The sequence below is a fragment of the Podarcis vaucheri genome, assembly GCF_965113315.1.
Source record: "Podarcis vaucheri genome assembly, chromosome: 11".
Taxonomy (NCBI): domain Eukaryota; kingdom Metazoa; phylum Chordata; class Lepidosauria; order Squamata; family Lacertidae; genus Podarcis; species Podarcis vaucheri.
Genome location: NC_138749.1, coordinates 20,605,496 through 20,624,815, shown reverse-complemented (window position 1 = coordinate 20,624,815; position 19,320 = coordinate 20,605,496). Strand labels below are relative to the sequence as shown.

The window sequence follows — 19,320 nt, the reverse complement described above, 5'->3', positions numbered from 1 at the left end:
CAAAATTAATGCTGTGGCCTACCTGTGTCCATTTTACTTAGTACAGTGGTACCTTGGTTCTCAGACTTTATCCGTTCTGGAAGTCCGTTCCAAAACCAAAGCGTTCCAAAACCAAGGCACGCTTTCCCATAGAAAGTAATGTAAAACAGATTAATCCGTTCCAGACTTTTAAAAACAATCCCTAAAACAGCAATTTAACATGAATTTTACTATCTAACAAGACCATTGATCCATAAAATGAAAGCAATAATCAAAGTTCTGTACTATAAAATAAATAAGACAGTATTGTAGATGATAAAAATTAAAATTATTTTTTTTTTACTTGCACTTTTATCCATTTCTGCAGTCACACAATCAATCAATTATTTAACGAAAAACAAGCCACAGTCACAAAAATGAAAAAGCCACACAAACAAAAACGCAAAAAATAGCAAAAACAAAAGCATCAAATATCACTTCAGAACACTGCAATCAGAAATGGAAGGCTTTAATTACGATGGGGGGGGACTCAAATGAGCAGCGCAAGGGCAGAAGCTGGAGGAAAAAATGCTTAATTATGATGCGGGGGACTCAAATGAGCTGCGCAACAGTGAAAACAGTTTCAAAAGCCAGTAACTGCCAACTGCCAGGTCACAGGGCCTGTGAATGTGGGTTTGTGAGCCTAAAATTGAATTGCATGTAGACCACTCTGGAACTAGACTAATATTCTGGTTTCCCCAGAAACAATTTATCCCACCATTCTACGGAGTGCTGTGCACTGCTCAGAGGTCCGGAAAGATGTGTATAATGCTCTGATTGGCTGCATAGTTCTGAGGGAGCTTTCTCTCTGTATGTTTGGCTGAATGTATTCCTGCTCTGTGAAAGGCCTGAGGTGAGCGAGACAAAACCTTATTTCTCCTCAAATTATATACTGTTTTTGCTCTGTAAAGTGTTAATCAGAACTTTTTGCTCTGGATTTGGGGTGTGGTATTTAAGTGACTTTGCCAACGGTCCACAGCCCCTTAAGTTGTGATCTTCTTTATAGATTGTCTTTGAATGAACATCATTCATCTGCTGTCATGGAGTCAGAGAGCATCATGATTCTTTATGAAGACAATTCTGTAGAAGTGCACTATGTGGATGGATCCAGGTTGCTGCTTTCTCCTTGTGGGTCTGAGTTTTTATTTGAGAAAGCCATTCCTGCCTCTGCCCATCCCATACAGCCAGCAGAGCGGATTCGCCAAAGGACGCAATTTGCTATCAGCATCTACAGGGTAATCGAGAACATTTTTCTGCCTAAGCAGAGTTCCAGGAGAGAGAAGGGGTCATTGTAGGATAGTAAATATCCAACATCTTTGAGCCCATACATTAAGACACAGATGGGCAACCATTTTCAGCCTGTAGGTTTCATTATCTTCTGGGCAGTTTTTAGGGACTAAAAATGTTTTTTTTATATTTGGTGTTAGCCGTCCTGAGCCCAGTCATGGCCGGGGAGGGCGGGGTATTAAAAAAATTATTATTATTATTATTATTATTATTATTATTATTATTAAATGCCCATGTTGAGTGAGGCCAGACTGAAAAGTTGATTTTACTTTTGTACCTAGTTTCTAAATATATACAGACGATAAGGATGTTGGAACTAAACATGGGTTCTTAATTACAATTCTTCTCCTTTAAGAAAGGGGGAATTAAATTTATGCTTTTGTTAATTTACAAATTCCATGATATATATTGTCGTTTTTGTGTGTGTGTTTTAGGAGAAGCTTTTACAGGCAATTGATTTCCGGAATCAATATTCTGATCGTCCCTATTTACCTTCAAGTATTATACCTCCTGAAAGGAAAAATGTAAGTGCTTTTTGTAGGCTTACTATTCTTATTTATTAAACTTTATTTATTTATTAAACACAGTTCTCCAAGCAACTTACAGTGGTACCTCGGGTTAAATACTTAATTAGTTCCGGAGGTCCGTACTTAACCTGAAACTGTTCTTAACCTGAACTACCACTTTAGCTAATGGGGCCTCCTGCTGCTGCTGCGCTGCCGGAGCACTATTTCTGGGTTAGCGGAGTCTGTAACCTGAAGCGTATGTAACCCGAGGTACTACTGTACTTGTAAAGGAAAATATACAATACACGATACTGTAGGAGAAAGGGGAAGGCCATATAATACATTAACATTTCCTATTACGTAACATTTATGGGAAAACAAAAAACCAACATATCAGCCATATAAATAACAGCAAACAACGTTAACAACACTCAAATAATAAATGAAGCAACATCCCCACTCAATAATTAGCAAATAAAGAAGACCTTAGCCCCCTTCCTAGTCCAAAAACCATTCACATCGAACCAATCATTTCCCCACTTTAACCACCCCGCCTCACCCAGAAGTCTGGTATCAAAGCCAGCTGTTGCAAAAATCAGTGCTGGGTGGGGCCTGTGTCTTCCAGGGATGATCTGGTGTCTCTATTCTCCCTTTGGGAGGGAGCAGTAGCAAAGCTGGAAGATGGTAGCAAAAGTTTTACCTGCTAAGCAGTTGTCCTGGCTACTGCTCCTTTCTTGTTGCTGGTGGGAGTGCAGAAAGGAGACCTGCCTGGTGTCAAGGCCAGCTGTTTCAGATCTGTGGTGGTGTGGGGATTTGAGAGATCAAAGTGGGTCCAAACTAAATTTCTTGGTGGTAGCTCATGGGAGTTGTAGTCCAAAACATCTGGAGAAGGACCAGGTTGGAGAAGACCAATTAATCACAGAATCATAAACTTGTAGAGTTGGAAGGAACCCTGAAATTCATCTAGTCCTCAGGGACCATGTAACACTGGTCCTGAAAGACCTACATTGACTCCCAGTACATTTCCAAGCACAATTCAAAGTGTTGGTGCTGATCTTTAAATAATAATAATAATAATTTTTTATTTGTACGCTGACCATCTGGCTGAGTTTCCCCAGCCACTCTGGGCGGCTTCCAACAAAAATTAAAAATACATTAAAATGTCACACATTAAGAACTTCCCTAAACAGGGCTGCCTTCAGGTGTCTTCTAAATACTAATAATTTATTATTTAAAGTCCTAAATGGTGTCAGGCCAGACTACCTGAAGGAGCGTCTCCACCTCTATCGTTCAGCCGGACACTGAGGTCCAGCTCCGAGGGCCTTTTGGCAGTTCCCTCCCTGTGAGGTTACAGGGAACCAGGCAGAGGGCCTTCTTGGTAGTGGTGCCTGCCCTGTGGAACACCCTCTCGCCAGATGTCAAGGAAACAAACAACTACCTGACTTTTAGAAGACATCTGAAGGCAGCCCTGTTTAGGGAGGTTTTTAACGTCTGATGTTTTAGCGTGTTTTTAATATTCTGTTGGGAGCCGCCTGGAGTTGTTGTGGAAACCCATCCAGATAGGCGGGGTAAAAATAAATTATTATTATTAGTCCAACCCACTGCAATGCTGGAATTTGCAGCTGTTCCATACAGGGATTGAACCGGCAACCTTTGCTCTCACCAACAGAGCTATCCAGCTAATATGTAGCAGTTAAATAATAAATAGCGTCGGTGGCATTGCGCTTGAAATTTGAGTAGTTTTCCTTCCCCTCTTAACAGATTATTTTCGCAGATATCTCTAAAGCCAAATGGCCCACTTCTCATGGTGAGAATGGAGCAGCCCGTTTTCACCATGGCGCTGTGACCATCTCTTCTCTGGATGGCCATGCTAGTCTGACCTTGCCTGTCCTTCAGCAAGAATTCACAGTGGAGTTTTTGTGCAAAGTCAGCCAGAAGTTATCGGCACCACCATTAGATAAAAAGTGTGGCGAATCGATCCAGGATCGGTGTGGAAGATCCGGCCAGAATTCTGCCGGGAAGCCGTCTTCTCAGCAGCTGAGAGCGGAAGAAGGAGAGGGTGACTTTGGCAGGTCTGTGGCACAGAATATGCAGGACAGCAACTCAGGATCTGTGCAAAAATTAGAGGAGAGCCCCTGGTCTTTCCAGAACTGCTCGTCAGAATATTGTTGGGTTACTCAACGTCTGTCTGTGTCCTCCTGCTCCGAAGAATGGAGGTACCCTTTATCATTGGCACTTAGGTTTTATCAATTACACGCTGGCAAAGAAACTGAACCGGATGAAGGAAGCACAGATGTTGAGATTGCAGAGCTTAATATATCACACTCTTCTAAGGCAGTCACTTGTTTGCCTTGGGCTTTACCACTCAGCTGTCAAGCTCCTTATTTGCACAGGTGAATTGTTTATTTATTTATTTACTTACTTACTTACTTACTTACTTACTTACTTACTTACTTACTAAGTACGTATTTCTATTTCTGTTTTCTTTTATTAAGTCCCTTCCCCTAAAAAGCTGCTTAATAACAGCAGTGAATTTTCCATTGTAGCTCTGTGAGGGGAATAGGAGCTTCAACATGCTTAACAAACTACAATCCAGACAGGGAGTTTTTTTTTTTGGGGGGGGGGGCTGTTTAAAACGGTATGATACTGCTTCAAATGTGTAGTGCAGATGGGACTTCCTACTGAACATAGTGGAATTTCATCTGGGGAAACAGATATAAGATCAGATTGCTTTTAGGCTTGAAAGCAATATCTACAGAAGGGGTGGTTTACTTCTAGCCCTGCTGGGCTCCCAACTCCCACCAGCCTCAACCAGCGTGGTCAGTGGCTAGGCTCCCCATTCTTGCCCTACAGGACTTGTTTTGGATTGTTTCAGTTATTGGCAAGCAGGGTGGATTTAAATCACTACTCAGTAAGACTTGATTTGAACCTTTTTTTTTTTACAGAAAGACTCATTCCTGCTGGTATAATCTTAATATTTACAACCAGATGAAGGTTTCATTTTTGGAATAATAAATTTTCAGAGTCGTTTTTACAGTTATATCAAAAATTACTGATTTGGTTATACTATTAGAAATACATAGACAGATAATTATGAAATTTTTGTGAGGTTTAATTAAGTTAATATTTGGACAACTTTTCTGCTGTACTTTATTGGAAGGAGAAAAATAATGGTTTCCTTAATAACAATTTAAACAATTTATTTAACTAAAGCAATAACATTATAGCATATGTATCCATGTTTGTTAACTGATGTGGTTAAACGGTTTGTTTGTTGTTGTTTTTTTAAAAAAAGAAACTTAGACTGAGTTTTAGCACACTTGAAAAACTTAAAACAAATCCTTATTTTGTGATGAATAGCCATTGGACTATAATGTAACTTAAATAGAAAACTATCTTTAGAAAGATTTTTCCACCAAAAGCATTTTTATTTTAAAAATGCAATTTAAATTTTAAAAATCTATTTTTTTGTTTTTGTTTTTAAAAATCATTGATTTTTATCCACCCTGTTAGCAAGGGTTCCAGCAGGATTTTGCTAAGTTCAATGTCTGCTGGTTTGTTTCACAGGTGGGATTTCTCTGATTTCTTGCAACTGGGGAAAGAGGACAGCGGTCAGTATTTATACTCCCAGCCAGTCAAAATAGTATGGAGTAAGGGCATCATTTACAGGTGTGTAAAACAAAAAACAAAACACAAAACTTAATGAATAACAAATTAATATTGCTTACGTAACATCAGGAAAGTTTGGGTTTTTAAATATATACTAAGTTTTCAGATGCACACTTACCTGGGACTATGTGTCTGCCTCTGAGCACAGTATTGTACAGAGCGCCTACTTCTACAGTTAATGCATTTAAGTCTTGTTGACCCCAATGGAGCTGAAGCATAGATGGTGATGATGATGATGATGATGATGATAATTTATTATTATACATCGAACATTAAAAACTTCCCTAAACAGGGCTGCCTTCAGATGTCTTCTAAAAGTTGGATAGTTGTTTATTTCCTTGACATCTGATGGGAGGGCTTTCCACAGGGCAGGCACCACCACCAAGAAGGCCCTCTGCCCGGTTCCCTGTAACCTCACTTCTCGCAGTGAGGGAACCGCCAGAAGGCCCTTGGAGCTGGATCTCAGTGTCTGGCAGAATGATGGGGGGTGGAGATGCTCCTTCAAGTATACTGGGCCGGCTGCAGTCCTGTACACGATGTGACTTCAGCCAACACCACTATTTTATCTGTAATTAATCCACACAGTCTTATAAGGTAGTAAAACACTCAGCAGGACTAATCAGTGCTTTCTCTTAGGTTTCTTCTTGGAGCTAGACACATTGAAATCTACCCCGGTGATGGCTCAGTTTTCAAATCGGAAGGTTCCTTTTTGGGGAAATATTTCACTCGCTATTATATCCAGGAAGGAACGAGGGAGGTAAATGACGCCATTTTATCTTTCGGACCCATTCTAGAATATTTGAGGAACGTTGCTGTAGGTCTTCTATTATGCTATGTTTATAAATTACAGTTTCCATTATGTTTTCCTTGACACTTGAAAGATGACAGGGAACACCCAGGCATTTTTAGAGCTAATAGTGATATGTCCAGCAAAAGGTGGAGATGTTTGAAATTGGCAGGCATGGCCTGGTTTTTCAGCTTGTGCTCATTGTTTTTATACTGTATTCCCCTCACAGAGCTACAGTTCTCAAAGTGGCTTAACAATCAATCCCTCTTCACAGGGAACTCTGAGAATTATAAATCTGTGAGGGGAATAGAGGCCTCCTGACAACTCTCAGTACCCTTAAGAAATGGAGGTTCCCAGAATTCTTTGGGGGAAGCCATGACTCTTTAACATACTATCATAGTGCTTTAAAATGTATGGTGTGGATGTGCCTGAGATTCTTGGTTTGCTCGTTAGAAAGCAATTTCCTTTTCCTTTTTGCATCTTTAAGAGAGAAGAAACAATGTATTCTGCAAGCAGTCTACCGCCTGATGTACCTGGAAGTCTCTACTCTGTGTGGACCATTATCACTCAAGCTGTAAGGTGAAATATTTTGGCTCTGCATTTTTGTTAGTCCACACACCAAGGGCATGTATAGCTGAGCTGAAGGAACATTTACTGCCTTTTTCTGTGTCTTATAAAGCACCTGTTGAGTAACTGACTCAGTTTACATCATGACATGAAATGGGTTTAGGAAATGCTGTTTTATTGGTAGGTGTCAGGGGATGATTAGCTGCTTGTGCTTAAAATAGTGCCCCTTCAGAGTTTGTGCGACCCCACAAACCTCTGTGTGTGACAGAGCTCCTCAGACATGTCTGCTCTAGTCACTTGTAGAGTCCGACAGTGGCTGTCTGCGGAAGCGCTTCCAGCAAAGAAGTTCCTTAACGGAAACGCGTCTCCTGGACTCACGACGTGACAGCTTCCGGCGAAGCATAGGTCTCCCTGCAGTTGCTTCTGACACCTCCCCGCTATTTTCGCTCGAAGTGTCTCTCACCCCTTTCTCTCCCCTTCTGCTTCCTGCCTGGGCTGCTGCGTCTCTCTCAGCATTACTGAGATCCTCCTCCAGAGACCCCGCGCTCCCCCTACTGGTCCCTGCTTTAGCTGTTGACTCTCTCCCAGTCTCTGGGAGCCCTACCACTTCCCTTTCCTCCGATGTCAGTTCCCTGACATCCACCTCCCCTCCAGGGCCCCCCTCTCCCCCGCCCCTACTCTCTCCTCTGGGCGGTGAGGAGCTGAAACCCCTAAAAGAATCCTCCTCATCTTCCGACGTCTCGAACATTTCCCTCCATCGGTCTTCGTTCCGACTCGCTGAATCCTCCTCCACCTCGGAATCAGCGAACCCCTCCAACTCTTCTTCTTCGTCGGTGGTGGCGAAGTATTCCCTCCGGAACCTCGCCACTGGCTGGGGTTTCCGAGGGAATCTCTGATGAAAAGTTTCAATCAAAACCTCGTCATCTACATCCTCTGCCCTGACCCAGGTGTTTTCCGACTCCGGCTCCCCTTCCCACATTACCAAATACTCTACTTGCTCTCCCCTCCACCTGGAATCGAGAATCTCCGCTACATGGTAGCTGTGTTCTTTTTCCTCCATAGCTGGTCCCCTATTGACCCTCCCCTCTCTGTCCCCTATATACGGTGACAGCAATGATCTGTGGAACACTGGGTGCAACTTCATGTGGTTAGGTAACCGGAGTCTGAAAGCCACTGGGTTGACCTGTTGCGTGACTTCAAATGGGCCCAGTCTTTTGGGTCTTAACTTCTTACAACCTCCTTTAAATGGTAACCCTTGGGTGGACAACCACACCTGATCCCCCACCCTAATGCTTTCTCCTTCCCTTCTGGTTTTGTCTGCCTGCCTCTTATATTCCTCCTTCGCCCTGTTTAAATTAAGTTGGAGCTGGCGATGGATCGCTTCCATTTCTTCAACGAACTGTTCTGCGGCTGGAACGCTCCAGTTCTCCCCCTCCCCCCCTGGGAAGGCTCGGGGATGACACCCGTGATTGGCCAAAAAAGGGCTCATTCCCGTGGACACGTTCTCCGCATTGTTATAGGCAAATTCTGCCAACGCCAGCTTCTCCACCCAATCATTCTCTCTGTCATTCACATAACACCTCAAATATTGCTGGAGGACACCATTAGCTCTTTCCGCCTGCCCGTTGGTTTCTGGATGACGGGCAGTTGAGAAATTCACCTCTACATGCAATAAGCTCATGAGCTTCCTCCAGAACCTGGAAGTAAATTGTTTCCCTCGGTCCGAAACCACCCTCAAGGGGGCACCATGCAATCTAAACACATTTTCCACAAACAATTTAGCGGTTTCTTCTGCTGTGACCGCATGTGAGCAGGCTATAAAGTGGGCCATCTTGGTTAACAGGTCTACCACAACCATAATGGCTGTCTTCCCTTTGGACCTGGGCAGATCAGTCATAAAATCTATTGCCACTGCCTCCCATGGTCTTTCCGGCGTGGGTAGTGGTTCTAATAAACCTGCCGGTGCCCGCCTCTCCCCCTTGGCTCGTTGACATCGGTCACACCCTCTCACATACTCCCGCACATCTTCCCTGACCTTGGGCCACCAGAATTCCCTGGTAACCAGCCACATGGTTTTGTGTTGCCCAAAATGCCCTGCTGTGGGGCTATCGTGCAGTTGCTTGAGTACCTTTTCCCTCAATTCTCCTTCAGGTACGTATAACGCTCCCTTGTAGTACAACGCCCCGTTTCTCTCCTCAAAACCCCCGGGTTTGTCTCCCTCCCTCCTGAGACCCCTGAGTTTGTCCTGGGCATATTCATCCTGCACCGTTCCCTCTATCAGTTCCCTTAGCCCCACCAGTGCCGCCCCACACACCCAGCGATCCTCGGGAATGACATGGGTCTCTTCGGGTGCACCCTCTCCCTCCAAATATTCAGGTTTGCGTGATAGAGCGTCCGCCCTAACGTTCTCCTGGCCTGGTACGTAACAAATCTCAAAGTTAAATTTGGAGAACTCCTGGGCCCATCTCAACTGCCGTTGGTTGAGCACTCGCGCAGTTCTCCAATACTCTAGATTCTTATGGTCCGTGCGTACTTGCACCTTCTGTTGTGCACCAATTAGTAGGTGCCTCCATCTCCGGAAGGCCTCATAAATCGCAAGAAGTTCCCGGTCATACACCGTGTAGTTTCTCTCCGATTTGTTCAGCTTTCGCGAAAAGAAGGCACACGGTCGCCACTCGGACCCCTCCTTCCCTGGCTGCAGAAGAAGCACCGCCCCTATGGCTCTGTCAGAAGCGTCTGTTTCGACCCTCAGCTTTTTTTGTAAATCCACATGTAGAAGTTGTTCGTCAGAGGCGAAGGCCTTTTTCAGTTCCTCAAACGCTCGCTCCGCCTCCCCCGTCCAAACAAACTTCTTTTTGCTGCTGAGACAGTCCGTGATGGGCGCCGTCAGGTGAGCGAAGTTTCGGATGAACTTACGATAAAAGTTTCCAAACCCTAGGAACCTCTGCACATCCTTCTTAGTCTTGGGGGTTTTCCATTCCAGCACCGCTTGAACCTTGCCGGGGTCCATGGCCAACCCCTTGTCTGACAAGCGGTACCCCAGGAATTCCACCTCCTTGGTATGAAACTGACACTTCTCCAGTTTCACCCACAGTCTGTTGGCATGCAGCCTGCTCAACACTTCTCTGACGTCTCTCACATGTTGCTCCTCATTCTCCGAATACACCAACACGTCATCTAAGAAGGCCACGCAATTCTTGTAGAGCAAAGGCCCCAGTACATGGTTCATAAAGGCTTGAAAACACGCGGAGCCTGCTTGTAATCCAAAAGGCATAACGAGATATTCAAATGCCCCCAAAGGGGTGAACATGGTGGTCTTCCATTCATCCCCTTTCCTTATACGTATCAGGTTGTACGCCCCCCTTAGGTCCAGCTTTGTAAAAATCTTTCCTTTTCGCACCCTGGTCAAAATATCATCAATCCTGGGCATAGGAAAAGCCACCGGCTCTGTCACTGCATTTAGGGCCCGAAAGTCACATACCAGTCTCGGCTTGTCCGTGTTCTTTTTATCCACAAAAAACACTGGGCTACCCCCCGCTGCCTTGGACTCTCTGATGAAGCCTCTCTTCAGGTTCTTGTCAATGAACGCTCGCAACTCCTGCATCTCCCTGTCTGACATGGCATACAACCTGCCTACAGGAAGCTGTGCTCCAGGGAGTAAATTGATCTGGCAATCAAAGGGCCTATGCGGGGGTAGTTGGTCAGCTTCCTTCTCGCTGAACACGTCGCTGAGATCAGCATACTGTGATGGCACCTTCCCCTTCTCCATCACTTCCGTCCCTGCTAGGGTGGCTTGGGCCCCTGCTGACCCCTTTTCCCCCCTGCAGTGTTCTAAGCAATGTGCGGAACCGAAGGAAACCACTCTTTGATGCCAGCCCACCAGCGGATCATGTAGGGCTAGCCAGCTCATTCCCAAAATAATGGGAGCGCCTCCCAAGGTGGCCACATTAAACGCTATCAGTTCTGTGTGCCTTGCCACCCTCATTATCATTGGGATGGTCTGCAAGCTGACGCCTCCTCCCAACAGTTCTCTGCCATCGATCGTGGTCACCTGCAGGGGGTTGCTTAAGGGGATAGTCTGTATCTGGTGTTCAGCCGCAAACTCCTTGCTCATGAAATTGCAGGAGCTGCCGGAGTCCAACAGCGCCTTTATTTTTAGGGGGTGTCCATTTTGCAACTCTAGCGACACTTCAATCACTAGAGCAGGTCGAGGAGCTTCTGGCACTGGCACTTGGGAAAGGGGCACTTTCACTGCTCTTTGGCCTGGCTGCAGTGCCCTGCTGGCAACCAGGCGTTGGCTTTTACCTGCTCCGTTTCTCCCTGCTCTTCCCCCTCAACAGTTCCCACCATCCCTTGCCATTCCTTCCTCTGGGGGCAGACTCTGGCAAAGTGGCCTGGCTGTTGGCAGAGATAGCATTTCCGGGGTCCCTTTCCCTCCTTCTTCGCCCCCTCACTGGGCTTTGAAACTGCGCGCGCGCGGGCTGTTCCGATTTCCATCGGCTCTGCCGGCGGGAAAGCTGGCTCAGGAATGTCTGGAATGCGTAACTCCTTCCAACGTTCCCCTCTCCCTTCCCGCCTCTCCAAGGCTCTTGCCTCCTGGCGCGCTCCAATGGTCAGCGCAGATTTGGTCAGCTGATCCATAGACACCGCCCTGGGGCTCCTGGCCAGCTCGTCTTTCACAGCTGAAGAAAGACCTTCTTCAAATAGCATCTGAATGGGTGCTGCCGATAAATCCCACCCCAATCTGTGAATCAGCATGGTAAATTCAGTCCAGTACTCACGGACAGATCTGCTTCCCTGCTTGCAAGCCATTAGCTGTCTGCGCACTCCCCCCTCCTCAATATCGCTGGAGAACATGATATCCATTGCACGAAAGAATTTCATAGCGTCCTTCAGGATATCGTTGTGCGTTGCCATCAGGGGTCGAACCCAGTCCCGCGCCCCCTTCTCAAGATGCCCAATTACGAAAGCAACTCGGGATTCCTCATCAGGGAACTCATCAAACTGCACATTCAGGGCATATTGCATTTCAGTCCTAAAGGCATGGTAATCCTTGGGGTCCCCCCCAAACTTCTGCACTAATCCTGGTACCTTTCTGGGGAACTGAGTGGTTCTCCCCTTCTTGTCTGCATCTTGAGCCCTCCTCTCCTCGAGCCTCGCCGTCTGCAGCGCAAGTTGGACCTCCAATGCTCGGTATCTGTCTTCCAAGCTTGGACCAGCTCCACCCCCTGCGGCTCCGGCTCCTGCTGGGTCGCTCATGATGCCTTCTCCTGCACAGGCAGCGTACAGAGACTGTCGGACTGCTGTCAGGGGATGATTAGCTGCTTGTGCTTAAAATAGTGCCCCTTCAGAGTTTGTGCGACCCCACAAACCTCTGTGTGTGACAGAGCTCCTCAGACATGTCTGCTCTAGTCACTTGTAGAGTCCGACAGTGGCTGTCTGCGGAAGCGCTTCCAGCAAAGAAGTTCCTTAACGGAAACGCGTCTCCTGGACTCACGACGTGACAGCTTCCGGCGAAGCATAGGTCTCCCTGCAGTTGCTTCTGACACCTCCCCGCTATTTTCGCTCGAAGTGTCTCTCACCCCTTTCTCTCCCCTTCTGCTTCCTGCCTGGGCTGCTGCATCTCTCTCAGCATTACTGAGATCCTCCTCCAGAGACCCCGCGCTCCCCCTACTGGTCCCTGCTTTAGCTGTTGACTCTCTCCCAGTCTCTGGGAGCCCTACCACTTCCCTTTCCTCCGATGTCAGTTCCCTGACAGTAGGCTAAGGTGCTAACAATAAATATACAAGTAAATATAAACTGACTTATATTTGTAAAGCCAGTATGTCATTATGAAACATATTTTATCTTTTTCTTTTTTAAAAAACTACCTAGAATCCTTCAACATAATCTTGAGCGCATGCTTTCGTTAACCCATAATTACTCTGTCTGCTGCTGGAAGATGGTGGTAAGTAAGAATGAAGTTGAGATCTTGTAAAATATCATGCTGGTCTCTGTGCTCACAGCACTTCTCAGTTTTCAGGGTGAAAAAAATCTAGGCACATGGAAATTTTAGATTTCCATTCCCAACCAATTTGAAGAGTTTAGGGCAGGTAATTGTGTTTATAAAGATGTATATTTTTATGAGAGAAAATAAGCCACCTTGACCTATTGAGCAAATGTTACAAATTATATATAGGCTCTTTAGGCCCTGTTATCCCCTAAACTAGAGAGTATGAAAATAAATGAAACTAGAAAAGGATCAGAAACAGCAAAAGGGGTTTCCAGTAGATATTTTTTGCTATTGAAATCCTACTCAGTAACAAACTCGTTGCAGGATTCCCAAAAATAGACCAGAGGCAATTGCATTTTATCCAGCAGAGCTTTACTGCTACTGAAGGCAAGTGAGCATAGTGGTCACAAATCCAATGCATTCAGGAATGGCACTGTCCATAACAAATCCAGTTGCAGCAGACTTAAACTTACAATAACTTATAATAAGTCTAGACCTTAACACTAAGCATATTATGTACAGAACACCACACCAGAAGGAAAATAGATAGACAGAGAGAGTGAAACCTTACTCTCCTTCTGACCTTACTTTTATAGTCAGCATGACCTTGACAGAAAGAGATAACAGGACCAGTGTAAGCCAGCTGTACTCAGCTTCTCTGAAGGTATAACCAAAACATCATGAACCTTTTGCTTGTTTCCTTTCACACAAAGAAGTTTCCAGAACCCTCTTGAATTAAGCAGAATAGGAAAGATCTCTACACATCAGTTCAATACTTTCTGCACTAAGAAATGCAAACATGACAATTTCCTCCATGTTATAAATTAGTACTTATTTTTGTCCCACATTGTTTCTTTCAGTGTCCTGAGAAGGGTAGAGGACAAATGCTGCCCATCCCCCTGGCTGAAACAATTGTTCCCAATGTAGGAAGGCTCTTGGCATATTCAGATAATAAAGCGCATGCTGTTTTTTATGATGGAATGATCCTGAACATGGTGTGGGATTTCACTTCTCAAGATGGAAAATCACAGGTGAGCTTTACAGGGTGTTGGTTTAATTTATTCCGTGCTTGGGAGCATTTACCTCCTGGTAAAAGGTAAAGGAAAAGGACCCCTGGATGGTTAAGTCCAGTCAAAGGTGACTATGGGGTTGCAGCGCTCACCTCGCTTTCAGGCCGAGGGAGCCGGCATTTGTTCACAGACAGCTTTCCAAGTCATGTGGCCAGCATTACTAAACCACTTCTGGTGCATGGAGGACCGTGACAAGTGCTAGAGCACACGGAAACGCTGTTTACCTTCCCGCTGCAGCGGTGCCTATTTATCTACTTGCACTGGCATGCTTTCGAACTGCTAGGTTGGCAGGAGCTGAGACAGAGCAACGGGAGCTCACCCCGTTGCAGGGATTCAAACCACCAGCCTTCCGATCGGCAAGCCCAAGAGGCTCAGTGGTTTAGACCACAGCGCCACCCGTGTCCCTTTACCTCCCGGTACCTGTGCAAGAGAAGACATCATGACTATTTCCTGTTTCAGCTTTTTCAGTTTCATCATGGCCTTTTATAAAATAACTCCACAAACATTTAAATAGAGAAATTATTTTGTGGCAACTCTTTCCCTTAAAAAATGGCTACCACTTGCTAATTGTTTGTCTACTCCCCAACCCCCAACCCTGTCCCTGCTGCAGTAGAAATTTGGTGAAGTGTGCCTCTTAAAATTTCTCTGCCCCAAACAGGGCGCAGTTGAAAAGCCATTTGCACACAGCTCTGGTTGTTGATGAGAGTATGGGATTTGGGGGTTCAGCTGGTTTGCTTCTGGGGTTGAAGAACTAGGGATATATTCATATCCAGAATTATACTGACCCACTTGGCTACAATGAGTGCTCAGAATTGGAAGCGAGCAGGGAACCAACCTGGAGGGGGAACTAGAAAACTAAGCCCCTACCTGAAAAAAATGACAGCAGACAGGCAGAAGTTACGTGGAAGGAGGGATGAAGTAGGGTGCTTCTACTGATTATCTAATTTTCTTCTAAGGGACCTCAAGATGCTAACACGGGTTGGTGCAAACTCACTTCGCCTGCAGGAGCACAGCAGCTTATCCACGTAGATCATCCTGGGCTCTATGAAAGGTATTCGTAGGTTTTTTGGATAAATTTAGGAATTTCAGTATGATTTAATTTGCCCAAAAGAGAAAAATGCAGGTGAAATATTTTTTCCTTCTTCCTCTTGCTTTGACTTCAATCCTTTGACTTCAGCAGCATACATTTTAACAAGTGCTTTGGGGAGATAGTATTAGGCACTGTGTTCGAAACTCCCATTGTTCTAGGCACATTTTACGACAGGGAATGTCATTTGTGCGAGCAGCTTCTGAGCTCCAGGCGCAGTATTGCGCTTAAGATTAAAAGTGCAGAATGGAAGAAAAGGAAGACCTTTTTCTTCCTCCCCGCTTCCAGCTACTCTCTGAAGACTGGAGAAGAGACCCTCTTAAGGATATTACGGGGGTGGGCAGGTGAAGGAATAGACCATGGGTTGGCAAACTAAGGCCCGGGGTCCAGGTCCAGCCCAATCGCCTTCTAAATCCGGTCTGCGGACAGTACGGGAATCAGCGTATTTTACATGAGAAGAATGTGTCCTTTTATTTAAAATGCATCTCTGGGTTATTTGTGGGGCATAGGAATTTGTTCTTTCCCCCCCAAAAAAATATAGTCCGGCCCCCCCACAAAGTCTGAGGGACAGTGGACCGGCCCCCTGCTGAAAAAGTTTGCTGACCCCTAGACTAGACCATGTGAAAAACAGCTGCAGTTCATTCATTTTCAGCTTTGTATTCTTGTTACTAAAAAAAAGCATGCCTAGACACTCAGTTATTGCGCCCATAACCTAGGTTTAAGGTGCCATTTGGCTCCTAGCTTTCATGTTTCTGATTAGGCAGCTGTTTTCCTAGAGCTATTTTCCTGCACTACTTCTGTGTGCTGTTGGCAGAACATCATGTAGGATCAGATGCTAAAGTCTTGTCCACCAACTCCCTCGCGTTCATTTTTTGCAATCCAATCCAATAGGAACATAGGAAGGTGCCTTACACTGAAGTCAGACCATTGGTCCAGCTAGTTCAGTCTGCACTGACCGGCAGCAGTTCTCTGGGGTTTCAACAGGGAGCATTCCCAGCCCTACCTGGAGATGCCAGCAATTGCAACTTGACAGATGCTCTCCTACTGAACCTCAACCCTTCAGTAGGTAGTGGCATTTCAATAGCTGGATCCAACCTCTACCGTAGCAGCAGCCCTCATAACTCCTACACTGCCTTGGAATCTTTGGATAAAGGGGGGGTATATAAATCAATTATTAGTATTTATATAAAGTATACACTGCGGGAGGCAGTGGAAGACAGGAGTGCCTGGCGTGCTCTGGTCCATGGGGTCATGAAGAGTTGGACACAACTAAACGACTAAAACAACAACAAAAGTATGCCTGCAGAGATACCCCTTCAGCAGCACAGGAGTGAGCAAGATAGCTTTGTGTGCGACCTTGCAGCTCTTAGCGTGCCAGTTTCACATCTGAATACAGACTCCTGCCTTCCTTCAGTTGCCAAGCATAAAAAACCCTCTGCAGCAGAATTTGAATTTCTCCAGGTACATTTTGCACCTGGCTATCGGCCGCTTGTGACCAAGTGCAGATGCCCAGGCGCTAGGATGGTGTCTGACATTGCAATCATATGAAGGTGCATGCTTGGGGATCCTTGGCTCTCAACTGTTTTCACACACCAATACAACATCCTGCAGTATTCTATCAGTTATATTTTATCTGCACAATCAGAATGAATTTCAGGAAGTTGCATGCTTTTTTCTGCGCAGCCTGAGCTGAAGCAGTGAACGACATTATAGTTAATGGTTGTAGCTTGTCTTCACTTACCCCACCCTGCCCTGCTCACAGTTGTGAAGAAAGCTATTGTACAGATGCATCCTAAGAGTAAGGAATTTGCCTCCCTATCAGAGACAGGCGGGTCTGTTTTCTTTATTAGGGATGGGATGCCTCAGCTGCCATTGGTTCTGTAGTTGGTGCTGCCCATTCATGGTGGATGTAACACAACTTATTTTTCTCCAACACAGATATGTAACAACCGTGGTCAAATGGTGCAGAAGCTTAAACAAGGATGGAGAGATGTGTGCAGACACACCACAGTCGATTCCTGAAGAGACCTGGTATGCATCTTCAATGGCTCTCAGAGGCCATCTGTATTCATTTTTAAACACCAGTTTATTCAATTTTATTTATTACCTCTCTTGGGGAACCATTTGGATCCATTAAGAGACAGGCGGTGGACCATTCAAATTGGTCTCTTCTACCTGCGGAGGGGAAGGGTTAGGGAAGTCTAGTTGCACCCGGAAGTGATCTGACCACGACACTGCTTTTGTTCTACTGGAACTTAAGTGTCAGATCACCCCTGGTAAACACCAGATCTAAGGCATGTCATTGTGGTAATAAGCAAAACGGTATCTTGAGAAATGTGTTCTGAGTTTTATCTTGGTATTTTATAGGTCAGTCGCTGCTGAACTTGAAAAAATAAGAAGATTCAACTGTATCCTTTTCAAGCACATTTTGAATCCACAGAGAAGTTATTAGCAGGATTGGATCATTCTTTTCTTGAGGCAACCAATAATAAGCCTTTTCTATACTTTGGTTCCGTTTGTTAGCCAAAGTGCTAGTAAGGTGTCTGCGAATAGTATTAAAATGTTAAAGCTCCTTCACATTACTTTGTTTGTCATGTGGCAGTTTAGTTTTATTTAAGAGAAAGGTTTTTTATTTCTTTGGGTGGGGGTGGGATATGCATTATGTACATATTTAATGACATATTGAAATAGCATCTGGAACTTCTTTTAAATCTTGCAGAGCAATCTTAGACATGTTCAGTGGGACTTACTCCCAGCTAAGTGTTAGAAGTTTGTGGACTTACACTGCAATTGAAACCACAGCGGGGAAGGTATGGGGCCACTGTTCCATCCACGGTCTTGCCACTGATAATGGCAGGGGTGACTAATAACCACTTGCCTGTTTTGAGGCTTTCTGTGGGCTGTTCTGCAGATTCGGCAGGCAGAGTTTCACACCAGCAGAGTGACACCAGCAGGACTCTGCCCACACTCCCCCACCCCTTTCAAACCCAACACAAAGCAGGTTTGCATGTATTGAACTCTGTGATGCCATCACAAATATAGCACAAGACAGCTTATGAATTTCCCCAGTTCCCCTGAGAGAAGAGATTTGGTTTTTGTCTTGCTGTTTTCCCTCCTTAACTATACAACTACAGTTTTAGTGGAGAACAGCAATATTCCAAATACGGTTTCAGCTGCAAAAAGAAATCCGTCCTCCAGCACCGACCGGCAGAACAGAACTGAGGAAATATTTTTAGTTGAGAATGTTAGTAAAAAGAACATAGCTGAGACTCTGGAAAAAACTTCAAAGGTTATCAGTGATATTGACTCTTTTTTAGCTTCCGCTGTAAAGAGAAACGAGGTCAAAAGTAATTCCGGTAATTCTGTCCCTCATTAATCTGATTGAAGTAGAAAGTGAAATTCAACCGTCCAAGGTCAGGCCACAGAGTTGTTCTGAGTCACTGACTTTATAGATCATCAAAGGCAGGATTATAAATTAAGGATATTGTTAATTTATTAATTTGAGTGTATGTTGTGGGGTTGTTTATATTTTATGGCTTCCTTGTTTCTCTTTGGAGAAAGGTAGGATAGAAAATTTTAATATAAATGTTTGTGTATATATAATATATGTGTGTTTGTGTGTACACAAACTATGGTTTGTTATAAAAGGCCAGAGAGAGAGGATTTTGTTATAATGCCAAATGTAATTGCACTGTATAATCCCGTACTGAATTAACAGTTAAGAATTAGTTATTTCCTACATGCTTGAAAATCACTGCCTTGGAAATTTCAGCTGTCATATTGTATAACATTTTATTCTGATATTTGAAGTTTTTTGGTAGAGGAGGGAGAAGATCTATACCACTGTTTCTGTTTATGGATGTTCGAATAAAGCCATACAGGTCAATTAAGCAAGGCGTAATATTTAACTAAGTCTTCTAATACGTTGGCCGTTTTTCAAATAAAGTTACAATGAAATTCCATCGTCACCTTTTGAAAAAATATATATATACTTTCCACAGCAGGGAAAAATTTCATTCTTTTATTGTTCCTGTATATGTATAGTCTCAAAATAATAATTAGACCGATTCAATTTTTATAGCTGTAAAAGTACCCCCCCCTCACACCCTCAAAAAGGTGGTGCCAATAAAACCTTGGAAAATTAAATTAAATTGCTGAACACCGTGTACCCTGCCCAGTGGAACAACCGGGTTCCCATCTCTCCCCTTTTAATTTGCTTACAGGAGGCACAGAGGATATTTGGAGCATCTGCTCTACCACTCATATGGAAACCCCTTCATGCCACTCAGCCCCCCCCCCTAAACACATTTGCGTTCAGGAAGAGGAAGAGCCGCCCT

The 19,320-nt window shown here is 44.7% G+C and overlaps 1 protein-coding gene across 8 annotated transcripts in view; it reads left to right on the top strand.

Moving 5' to 3' along the window:
* Positions 1 to 18,973, top strand: part of LOC309542913 (uncharacterized protein C5orf34 homolog) — a 427,157-nt gene extending 408,184 nt beyond the window's left edge. For 3 of the 8 annotated variants that reach the window (XM_082241950.1, XM_082241948.1, XM_082241951.1), the window contains exons 2-14: positions 721 to 871; positions 1,025 to 1,253; positions 1,740 to 1,829; positions 3,573 to 4,204; positions 5,379 to 5,480; positions 6,117 to 6,237; positions 6,755 to 6,846; positions 12,709 to 12,781; positions 13,687 to 13,857; positions 14,853 to 14,947; positions 16,922 to 17,014; positions 17,351 to 17,391; positions 18,118 to 18,972. In XM_082241950.1, coding sequence (XP_082098076.1) covers positions 843 to 871; positions 1,025 to 1,253; positions 1,740 to 1,829; positions 3,573 to 4,204; positions 5,379 to 5,480; positions 6,117 to 6,237; positions 6,755 to 6,846; positions 12,709 to 12,781; positions 13,687 to 13,857; positions 14,853 to 14,947; positions 16,922 to 17,014; positions 17,351 to 17,391; positions 18,118 to 18,359 — 2,010 coding nt within the window. In that variant the 5' untranslated portion in view covers positions 721 to 842 and the 3' untranslated portion in view covers positions 18,360 to 18,972. Of the gene's footprint in view, positions 1 to 599; positions 648 to 720; positions 872 to 1,024; positions 1,254 to 1,739; positions 1,830 to 3,572; positions 4,205 to 5,378; positions 5,481 to 6,116; positions 6,238 to 6,754; positions 6,847 to 12,708; positions 12,782 to 13,686; positions 13,858 to 14,852; positions 14,948 to 16,921; positions 17,015 to 17,350; positions 17,392 to 18,117 lie in introns of those variants that run through there. The other 5 variants (XM_082241954.1, XM_082241952.1, XM_082241953.1 and 2 more) reach the window with 3 other exon arrangements.
* The last annotated feature ends 347 nt before the right edge of the window (positions 18,974 to 19,320 follow it).